Raw genomic sequence first — 11,708 nt, forward strand, 5'->3', positions numbered from 1 at the left:
TTATGCAGCAGGAACAAGTTAATATGTACAAATAAAGGTCATGTAAAAAATATGGATCTATTAATTGTTAAGAATGAAATGATCATATCCCTAAACCATTTTAGGTCAATTGAATGTAACGCTGGAGAAGGTATTTTTAATGCATGCCAACCCATGACAAACGCTTTTACGATGGGCCTATATAAAATAGTTTTTCAATGGCTTGATAACATATTAATAATTACAATACAATGTTGTGATTTAGGTAAGGCTGCTTTGATCAAAGATTTAATATTGAAAACCAGAGAAATATCCATATCCCTGTCTTCTCCAGACCGCAGAATGGGCGATGGTGACTAGATTTGACTGTAGAGGGAGCTCCAACTCCAACTTTACATAAACTTTATCTCACAACGCTTCTGACATGCAAATTATCTTAGATGTTGAAACAAACTTAAATAAATGATATCACAATGTATTGGTGTCATATGGTTAGCAGTGCAGCCCACAACGGCTGACCAAATTGAAGATGCATAAAAAAAACATGTAGTAGGCCTAACACAAATATTACACGCGAACTGAGATTGCATCGTACATACAACACCACAACCCATTTACGCATAGCCAGCCTATACGATGTTTAACCTCTCAGTCCAAAATAGTTCCATCCTAATATTAAAATAGTCAGTAGTCCTACATAATTTCTCTTCATATGCCATACAACTTCAGACGAAAATTAATGAAAGAATTATTCATTTTAATTCGGCTGTTACGCCTCAATAAGGATAATCCCAGAACATGAATATCCAAATGTACGATGCAATAATCAGCTAATTACTCTTAAGTAATTATATGAAAATGCCTCAAATCCTGCTAGAATATTTACTTATCACAACCAAGTATGATGAAGCCTATTCGCCGTAGGCCACGCAGACAGATACACACACATGCAAAAAGCAAAGCGCTGCAATTCTGCACCACTTCAAAATCTAATTCGTAACATCTAACAAAAGCTAATTCTCCTTTCACAAAACAATAATCAGACAAACATCTTCCCAAAAATCACAAGCGATTTGAATAAAGTTGCAGCAGTTCATTTATTAGCCAAAATATAGACTTTCTTGTACAATTTGGTTCACAAGTATGTACATTTTCTTAACTTTATATACAAAACATTTTGAACATCAAATCCTCACAGAACTTACAAAAAGAAAAAGAAAACTCACAGACTACTGGTTCATACATTATAACATTAGCAGGTTTACACAGGACATGCTTACAAGGTAAATATACACAGATGTATTATTCTTATTTTACATTCCTTACAACAGATTAAAATAAAACCATAAAAAGAAAGAGAAAAAGTCAAAGTCTAGGAGGAGGCGAGAGCTGACAGAACCATGGCTGCTTCGAGTTGATTCTGAGGCCTGCAACACACGGGGCAAGAAAATAAATACACTCAGCAAAGGGAAAATAATAATAACCTACAACTGCAAGGTAATGAATTGCTTGAAAAGTAAACTGATATAAATTGAAGATTGCTTTTGGAAAATGAGAGCCGGTTATAAAACCAATGTGGTAAATTTGAGCTGGGATTTTTGCATGACAAATATGCAAATATAATTTTGAGGCCTCAACGAAATAAGACAATCACGGAGGAATCCATCTATTCGATGTCCTACAAATACAACACAAGGGCTGCAGTTTGAGTAAATGTGGTAGTCAACGATAAAATAGGATGTGCATCACAAATAATATATCCAAATAACATAAAGATGACAGACTCTTACCGTCTATGAACTGGGTGGAAGGCTGTTTTTAACAACTTTTTCTCTGCTTCCAAGGCACTAGATCTCTCTGAAATAATAATGGCAATAAAATATATTTTAAAAATGCATTCATTTTCCCGTCTATAACTAGAGCACAGCACTGTCGCAGTGAATTTAGTCTATACTTTATTTTACTGCCTGGGGATCTTCTCGTCAGTCACGGGTTAAGTACAAGCACGTACAATACTGAAGTAGGTATGTGACAAAGAAATATGGGGCCAACTGCTGAATTTAAAAATTATTTTCGGACATGAATTATAATCCATTCTCACAATAAACCAGCCGATAATAACATTAAAAACCAATGCCTTTTATTTCGACCACCTCTGTCTGTATTCCCCCAGTTCAAAGCTTCAAAGCCACCTTATTCTGTCACATAAACGACAGCATGGAAACACACTTTTTATGATCATCTTTACGGCCTCAAAATGTCTGTCCAGAACAGGCTTATTTAAGTAGGCTAATGCGTTAAAGAGGGATAAGTAAAGTCTGAAATAGAGTAATAATGAACGGTTTGTTATACAGTCAGGCTCGCCAGCCTCAGTGTTGGTGACATGTACCTGTGACGGCTGTGTCTGAGCTATGACTCTTGTCCTGCGTGTGTTGGTGTTGCTGCCTGCTGTAGAGGGCGAGCCCGTTAGCCGAAGCCTGGTTCGCCAGTCCAAGGTAATGGTTAGAGTTCAGTAATGCGAGCTGGTGGGCAGAAAAAGCTCGGTTTGTCCAGTTCTGGATTTTTCCAACAGGACAAGAGATGAGTCTGTGGTGAGGGCTGATTATGGTCTGGGCCGCGGGCCCAACTGTGTTGCTGCCATTCATTTGTGGAGATTTGCGGGGATTGTCAGGAGTTGTTGCTGTCTCCGCCAAAGACCAAATCTTTGGCTTTTGGGCCGGGGCCGCGTTATTTTCTGATGGGGGCGAGTTGATGGACACAGGATTCAGTTTCACTTGTTCGCCATTCGGTTGTGAGGCTTTAATTTCAAAAGAGTGATGGTGGTGGTGGAAGTGCTCGCCCCGGTCCACGTGAATGTCTTTGCCCTCCTTCACTACAGCTTTCAGAAATCTCTGATCGGGCCCTTGTAAATCCTCATAGCCGTCTGAAATCTCAGAGTCGCTTCTACCATCTAATTTTAAATCAGCGTGTAGGTCATCCTGATCATCCAAGTCGTCCTTATTCTCGATATTTTCCGTGTCGATATTTTCTAAATCAATCTCTTCCTCATCCTCCCTCTTGTCCCCTTCCTCTCCCTCCTCGTGATCACTGTTGTAAACATTTCCCTCTTCGTCTGTGCGGCTTCGGGGAGTCCAGGTCATCTTGTTCTCCTTCTTTAGCCTCCTCCTGGCGTTGGCGAACCAGGTGGAAACTTGGGTGAGGGTCATTTTGGTGATGATGGCCAGCATGATCTTCTCCCCCTTGGTGGGGTAGGGGTTCTTACGATGCTCGCTTAGCCAGGCCTTCAGTGTACTCGTGCTCTCCCTGGTCGCATTTTTGGGTCTGGACGGGTCACCAAACTGATACTGGCCATATGGGTAAAACGCTGGGTGATGGTGGGCAAATCCTGGGTGTCCTTGTACGCCTGGACTGTCTTTCAACTCATACTGAGCACCCTAAAAGACAAATAGCAGAGACCCAATGGGATGTGTGAGATAGTATGATAGATTAATGATGTTTGCAAAATGAAATTCTACTTTATGTTAAATAAGATAAAATCATATAGGCTAATATATGCAATATAAAGCCAGTATCACCACATTTATCTTTCTTTACATAGGACCTGTCATTTCTGCGTTTATGACCAACAAAAGCATTACCATATGTAAAAGTTACACATTTTTATTTGTTACGCACAATTTCGGTTCCCGACAAAACTATTTGATTTATAACACTTCACTACCAATTGCAAAAACATTTCAATGTATTTCAAGATGCATGTATTCCCACTTTTAACCTCTGTAAGATCCAATGCAATATATTTAATTTGATTTCAGTTGTTTTCTTTATTTTCTATTGGTCTAAACATAGCTTTTCGACTGACATTTCGGTTGTTGTGCTACTTTTTAGCTACTTTAACTATTTACAAAACAAGGAGTCAATAACAAAGTTGACCAACGAGTCTCTTCTTGTTTAGTCCTGAATGGATCATTGTCTCAATAACGTAACGTCACTGCGACCTTTCTTTTTTTTGTCTGGATGGGGGGAAAGCAAATGAAGGAAACCAGAGGCATAAATTAGCAAAGGCACTCACCAATTGATTGAAAATTGATATATCGTTTGAATAGGGCAGAAATGCTCCATAGCCCTGTGCTGCTGCGGCGAAAGGTGATCCATACATAGTTGAGAGAACGTTTGAGAGTGCCCCGGACGGGCTCAACTCCGTCCCGGCTCGGGCATTGCTGATACCCTGGCGCTCCGGTGGGTATATCGGTCGGATGTACTGATATCCCAGCTGCGGGAAAGACATGGTCGTAGAAAAAAGTCTGCTGCAATCACAAAAAGCAGAGAATCGCCCTCGCGGTGCGTTCTGCGATATCCACTTTACAGTGAGTACAACAAAGTGTAAGGGAAGTCTATATTTCCTCCAAAAACAGCCAGTGTAAACGATCCGATTGCGCCTTCCTCCTTCACTTCCCTATTGATCTGGATGGACTAAGGTCAGGTCCTTACAGATTGCCTTAGATTATTGCGACTCTTTGCTCTGATTGACATTTCTAGTCGTTTAGAAGCCCCTCCCATTTCTCAAATCTCACCCCCTATACACACCCTCGCTCTGCCGCGCGCCTCTCTCTCTCTCTCTCCTGTATTTCCCCTGGATAAGTGCACTGACGTCGCGATCTCTTATTTGAATGGTTTTCAAATCTCATTTGATGGCTCGCCAATCATTTAATTTGTTATTTGTTCGCCTGAGCCCTACCCCATTTTAGTGTTAATTCACAATTTGTGGTCATTTGCACAACTAGTAAATATTTCAGTGTTGTTGAGTGATTAACTTCACATAAGCCCAGTGTCTCCAGTTTTCTTCTAATGCATGTGTCTCAAGTATGTGCAGCCGCGACTCAGTTAAGGCATGTCCACTGGAAAGAAAGACCTAAGAAATGTATGTTGTTTGCCCGTATCGAGTGATTTGGACTCTCGTATGCTAGAAGTCTATGGTCAAATTGTGTTTTCTTACACCGTTTTACACCGTTGCGGACGCTTCTAACAATTGGCAAGCGGATCGGACTCAAACCACTCTTTTAATTTGGGACATCAAACAGTTAGCATGTAACCATTTGACTTCAGAGAGAAAGTTGTCAAGAAATGAAAAGCTGCATGGGTGATTACCGCCTGCGCTGTTAATGAATGCAAAGTGTTAGCGTCAACAATGGCAACGATAAGTAATTAACACGTTGCGTATTGTGGTGGATATACATTTAAAGTAATACACTGGAAACTAAAACATTGAGGAAAATAAATATTTTACATGAACAACAACAACACAAATAATGTTGATGTAAATAATAATAGTGTCATAAAATAACGATGATGATGAGGATAATAATAATAACAATAATAATAATTAGCCTAATAATAGTAGGAATTATATTAATAATAATAATTATAAGTGGTTTAATTGATTTAATATTCACTGATGTTATTCATGTTGCACGGAAAGCCATAGCTATTTGTAAACAGGTTAGGCCTGTTAAAAACAATCTTATAAAATCTAATTTTGTATGTATGTACCAAGGCTTCCCTTCCAGGAAAAAAAATAATAATCTTTATAAGACTATCGCTCATAAAGATTAGGCTACCTTTAAGAACTCCGCTATATGAATTTGACAAAACCATTTTTGTCTTGTAAATAATTCGGATTAAAACAAAGCAAGGGAGTCAGAATTGAAATTCCATGAATCAATATATAAAAATATGTAGGAAACATCCCTAATCGTATTACATCCCCGTCTTTGTACCATCATATGTCTGTTCATCGTTTGCAAAACAACTACAGTGGTGACTTATGCATTGTTTTTGCAGTTTATTTGAATATGATAAATCTCGGAGCAATATTGACAGCGAGATTAAATCTCATCAATCTCAGTTTAGTTTTAATGATGAGATCCGGTTTCCAAGAACTAGGTCTATGTCTATGTAGGTCTACTTGTTTAAACCTTTAATCTTCTTTTGGAGCTGATATCATTGTCTGGGAGGGATAATAGCATCTACAATTTCTCATATAGACTATAATGCTACGCCTTGTTTCCATAAACTCAGTGCAGAACCTCCGTGTTCCCCTTTAACGTGCTGGCATCTTGACACCCAACCGAACCTGGATTATGAGGTTATTAATTACAGCGAGTGGCTGATGCCATCCAACCGGCATGATAATCACTACATAGCAGTCAATAACACTCAGACACACACACCAACCTACAGCAGAGAGAACGGAGGGCCCAGACGTTACAGCTGAGCTGAGAAACTCAACATTGATATTTGCCTTCAGATTGAGGGAGGAATGTGTTAGTTGAACGAGTTCAACTAAAATAGGTGAAGAATATAGTGTAAGATGTGTGTCAAGTGTCACACGTGTATGGAAATGCTGAATATTGGAACGGACAACTTTCGTGTTTTCTTTGTGTTATAATATAAAAGGTGGTTGGAAGTGTGAGTGTGAACGACATATCTGCCATTTAGTGTCCCCTCGGAGGCGCTCCGCGTTTGGATGGACACGTGTCTCATCCCCGGGACCTGTCAGGGCCCCTAGGACTCCGTCTGATTTATAACCCCAATCAAACACATATGCACTAACTTAACACTTTCACAACGACCCGGGAAACTGGCATAGCGATAAAACATGAAGACTCTCAGCTCTCTCTCTTACCTCCACTCCACACCATATAGCGTCCCATAACCTGCCCTCTCCGCTTGACTCTATAACATACACACGATGGATATATGAATCAAATGCACCAAACACTGGGGCAGCCACACCACCACTATTACTACTACTATTACTATTACTACTACTACTACTACTACTACTACTATTAGGAATAATAATAATAGTAATAATAACAATAATCACCATCATCACTAATAATAATAATAATAATAATAATAGCAATAATAATAATAATATAGGCCTATGTTTATTATTATTTTTTAATTCTTTATACATGTATCTATTGTTATAATATAACCCATGTAGGCTAATGTTTCGGTCATGCAAAAGAGGACAATCAAAGGAGAGTGACTCGAGGGCTGTTTTTTACAGAGTTCTTTGAGGGTAATTATGCAGATGAAACAATTTCACATCATTTTCAACGGCAAATATACACGGATCTATCGCTCATGCGTGGTTCCTTATGCAACACACAAGACCCCAGAAACACATCTCAAATGATGATATGAAACTCCAGAAACAGGCGAGATCAAAGCCTTCAAACAGAGGCTATTCAAATGACTCTTTTCCATAACTCCTAGGCGACAGAAAACAAGTAATACATTTCTTATCACACATGGAATCCATTTAAAGGAGCCTTCTGATCATAATCGGTTAATTGCGGTGACAAAGGATTTGAAAAGAAAACACAATTAATGACCCTTGATGTTTTGGGCTCTTGGTGGTAGAGGGGGATGGTGAAATGAAGTGTGTGTGTGCGTGTGTGTGCGTGTGTGTGTGTGTGTGTGTGTATGTGTGTGTGTGTGTGTGTGTGTGTGTGCGTGCGTATGTGTGTGTGTCAGTGAGAGGGAGAGAGAGACAGAGACAGAGACACACAGAAAGAGAGGTCTACATCGCATTTTGCTGTGCCTTGACAAAAAAGGGTTTACGTTGTTATTCCTTTGGAGGGAGACGTTAGTAAAACCCAGCAGCTTGCAGAGTTTGTTTAGACTCCTTTTTTTGCATCTTAAGTTTCATTAGGGTATGAGGGCGAACTGTTGTAAAGATTATATATGGGACCAAAGTGATTTACAACTATTTCCATACAGATTTATGGTCAAGAAAAGCCATGTTGGTCATTTAGCCTAAATCTCGAATAATTTAGAACGTGTTCTACCCCACAATGATGATAGGCCTACACTGTGTGAAGCTACAAGGACACATTATGCCATCAGAGAACGAAGGGCCTTTTACAAGTTCACTGAACACGAGCACAATCAATAACAACTTCGCATGCTATTATAAGGCCGTAACTTCTTGACCTCTTTTTAAGAGTTGAGTTGTTTGGCAATATCCAAACATTGCTTAGACTGTGACGGGGCTTGGTTCAGAGTAGTGGAGTTAAAACTGTACCACTTCCTTTATCTGAAAATATGTTCTTTCAAATCCTTGTCCCATTATGGAAATAAAAGAGCAATAAATCTCGCGGTGTCTAAAGAGCAGAGGGACATAATCCAATCAATGAAATAGTTTAAGAAATTAATTGTAGTTACCGAAAGCAAGAGTACTTTCAAAATAGATTTAAAGTTACATTTTTTACTGTTGGAATAATTTAAATAATATTATTTTAATTACATTACACTAATCCAACCATGCATATTAAATAGATAACTTCGATTTGCATTAGCGCAAAAGTAAGGAATTTTGAACAGTGAAATCCTTATTCACAATTAGAAACAAATTAATAGTCAATGGACTGCAACTTATTAAACTGTTTTATAACATCAGATAAAATAAATGAGCACAGTTAACATGTGATTTACATATAACTAGTTAACATGTGATTTACATAGATCTTTAAGCATATAGTTAGTTATTGTATCCTGAAACTGTTATCATATCCAAGTGTGACTGTTACTGCTGCGTTTTAGTTTGGGGTTCAATCAGATCGCCCATGTTCACCATTTATAATTATCAAAACAACTCAAGAAAACGATTATAGACATTGGCCAGCATGTTGTTTAGATTTTTTTATATAGACTACAAACCACACAATGTGAACTTTAACCCCCTGCCAAACAGTCAATTATTGGGAATTAGTATGCCTTTAAAGGTTACTAAATAAGCAAGCAAGCAAGCCTATATATTCCAGTTGTACCCAAAATCAGTTTGGAACCTTTTCTATATGCACTAGGCCTACATGGCATGCTATCCCAAATAGACTTGCATTACTTAACAGCAGTCAGATCGAGTCGACTGCTCACTGTTCACGTCTGCACTAATATCTATCGGGGAGTTTCTCTCGCCTGCCTCATCAAAGGTGGGGAGAAGAGGCAGTTTCAGAAACGAGCCTATAAAGAGTGAATTTGGGAGTAAATTGTAGAGCTGCCGCCAGCCACGGGCAGTAATTGATTGGTAAGGTCAGAGCTCCCGGTGTCAAATGGCCTGCTCGGTCTCCGTGCACTCTTTCTCTCCTCTCCTCTCCTTGCTGCTTTGCTTTGGTAAATATTCTGCGATCGGTCCTGAGGGGTTCAGACTTGTTTTATTAGCCGTCCCAGGTCACTTTATTCCGTCGTTATTTACCAACACATGTCCTCAGCGAAATCCTGGCACTTCTGCAGGATTGTGGTTTCAAATGAACAGATATGAAAATATGATATATCCCCCACATACCACCACAATTCTGTGGCCTACTCAAAGTAGCGTATTATTATCATGTTATTGCAATATTATTAACATTAGTAGTAGGCATAATAGTAGCCTATTAGTAGGCTAATCGTTTTTGTTTTTGTTCATATTATGTTTTTAAATCTATCAAACCCACTATTACCCTTTAGGTCTATAAGCTACTGCAACACTACAATAACAGGAGCAATAGAGCTTCTGCACTAACGTCAATCGGTGTGCATTCCATATCTGACATTGTATTATTTTTCAGACAGTAGCCTAGACTTTCATTCTATAAATATCAATATCAACCCTGCCACAATAGCTTTCAAACATTCATAGACACCATTCTTACAAACTATTATCATATCCAGTAACAGAAATTGGCAACGCGCATTAGGTGATACAACTGGATGCCGCACTAGCACTATGTGATGTGAGTGCCTGCCTTTTAGCCTATAAAACGTTGCATCTGCAGGTGTGTTTTTCTCCGGTTGCCTACTGACTGCCCACTCACTATCCATCCCGCTGCAGTTTCCCCGGTATCAGTAACACAAGGCATTGATTTTACGGTAAAGTCACTTTGTAAAAGGAGTGAGTAACTGTGGGCCGCGCTATCACTGTATTACACGGGTATGGTCCACATAACAAGATGAACATTGATTCAGCATTACGGATGATCGATAATGAAATAAGTAACTTCAGGGCCGAATTAAAATGCAAGTTAGTCTTCATGCTGCCATGCCAAGTCAGGAGTGACAGCGGGAGGAAAGTAAAGAAAGAGAGAGAGACAGAGTGGGAGGGGCTAAAGAGAACTAGATCCTTATCAGGAAGGACTCTGGTACATAGGAGGATGCTCAATCAATTTAGGGATTATTCTCACTGAATAGAGTGATGCTTGTCATGATTGTCATATGGGCTATTTGTATGTATATCTATAATCTGTCCTTCTTTTGAGTAAGGTTTATGATGGATTAAAATGTAGGCTTGACACTTGACCTCATAACTTGATCTCATGACCAAAATATAACCCACGTTATTAAATTATAATGACAATGATAATATCTGCTTCACCCATGGACTAAACTGTAATACTGTAATAAATACTTACCCTGCTTAATATAGGCCTACATTCTCTTATGCTGAATAACTGTGAAAAAGGATGGTCAAGCTGATTGACCTGCCACTCAGAGAGAAAATTATATGCCAATGTGGTACAGTCACCAGGCTGATTCAAAGCTACATTGCTATGTAGGTTTATGTTTATTTTTACTCGGTCTGTCCCTAATCCAAAGGTAGACTAATTCAGGGTTTTGCCATGTCTACAAGCAAAAATTTACTTGAGGTCATTCCTTGGCATATCCTCAGGATATGCTGAGCCAGGTCCAACACAAACACGTCCTCTCCTCCTCCTCAGCTCCCCAGGGCTAACCTGAAGACAGAGGACCAACTTGAAGACACATGAAAAGGGTCACTCACCAACAGGTATCCCCTGGAAATATTCCATCAATCTCATTGTTATTTGGTTCCATTTGGTTCCACAGCGAAGTGATGAGGTGGATGAATGTAGTGATGAGGTGGATGAATGAAGTGATGATGTGACGTCTCCGGATAAAGATCTCCACCTGAGTAGTAGCCTCAAGATGCCTCCAGCATTCTGCCCTTACCTACGTATCCTGAATATGACCCCGGTATGCTAAAGTCCAGTCATATCAACACGTTCTTCTAAACTCACTGCTATATTTCCAGGCTGGTCATATACAAATTCCATAGTCCCCTCACTGTGTCCCTATTATGGGACTTCTTGGTCCGTCCATCAGATGAAACCAGCAGTCAGTGCCCTTTCATGGCCCCTCGACTGGGTGCTGTGGCCAGACTAATATCAGATTGCCCCTGTTAAAAGCTCGGGCCTACTGAGCCAGACAAAGCCTCATCTCTTTCCAGCTGTTGTTGCTGGTCTGGGGCTGGAGGCTGGGCTGGAGGAGCAGCAGCTGTACCAACATGGTGGAGAGGACGTCTTTTTGTGCCAGGTGCCCTGGACACTGCAGGAGGTGGCTGGAGGGGGACTACTACAGTCTTGAGTGACTATCTCTTGTATTGAACCTAATAAGGGAAATCTGCAGTTCAAACAATACCAGTGGTCCCCTTGACAATGTAAATAGCTGAGGGATGGGGCTGGAGACATGTAACCTCTCTCAAATAGACAGCTATGGATGCAAGGACTGACCATCCATGTTTTCAACATTTTCGTTTTTACCACGTTTTCAGGCTATCAGTGTTGGTTTACAATTTTACTTTGTTTTTCAAACAAAGTAGTTAAACAAACTTATATTTTGGGTTCTGATGGAGTAAGACAATTGGACAGAGCTCATGAGGC

At 39.7% G+C, this 11,708-nt stretch overlaps 1 protein-coding gene across 2 annotated transcripts; it reads right to left on the minus strand.

The window, feature by feature from the left end:
- Positions 1 to 1,057: 1,057 nt before the first annotated feature.
- Positions 1,058 to 4,502, minus strand: LOC115119882 (iroquois-class homeodomain protein irx-3-like). 2 transcript variants are annotated; one of them, XM_065012077.1, is made up of 4 exons: positions 4,052 to 4,500; positions 2,369 to 3,413; positions 1,770 to 1,836; positions 1,058 to 1,406 (listed from the first exon to the last, which is right to left on the minus strand). In XM_065012077.1, the coding sequence occupies exons 1-4, from the start codon at positions 4,265 to 4,267 to the stop codon at positions 1,352 to 1,354; spliced, it is 1,383 nt and encodes a 460-aa protein (XP_064868149.1). In that variant the 5' UTR covers positions 4,268 to 4,500; the 3' UTR covers positions 1,058 to 1,351. The 2 variants fall into 2 exon arrangements, with proteins under 2 accessions (XP_064868149.1, XP_064868150.1); XM_065012078.1 differs by lacking the exon at positions 1,770 to 1,836 and having other exon boundaries at positions 4,052 to 4,502.
- Between the last annotated feature and the right edge of the window lie 7,206 nt (positions 4,503 to 11,708).

This window comes from Oncorhynchus nerka, linkage group LG27, assembly GCF_034236695.1.
Source record: "Oncorhynchus nerka isolate Pitt River linkage group LG27, Oner_Uvic_2.0, whole genome shotgun sequence".
In the NCBI taxonomy this organism is placed as follows: Eukaryota; Metazoa; Chordata; class Actinopteri; order Salmoniformes; family Salmonidae; genus Oncorhynchus; species Oncorhynchus nerka.

Bases quoted from the DNA above. Each gene is read 5' to 3' on its own strand.
- LOC115119882 (XM_065012077.1), bottom strand. From the start codon at position 4,267: ATGTCTTTCCCGCAGCTGGGATATCAGTACATCCGACCGATATACCCA. The intron at 1,837-2,368 runs GTACATGTCACC...TTATTATTTCAG, and splicing joins CTCAGACACAGCCGTCACAG to AGAGATCTAGTGCCTTGGAA. The intron at 1,407-1,769 runs GTAAGAGTCTGT...CGTGTGTTGCAG, and splicing joins TTCCACCCAGTTCATAGACG to GCCTCAGAATCAACTCGAAG.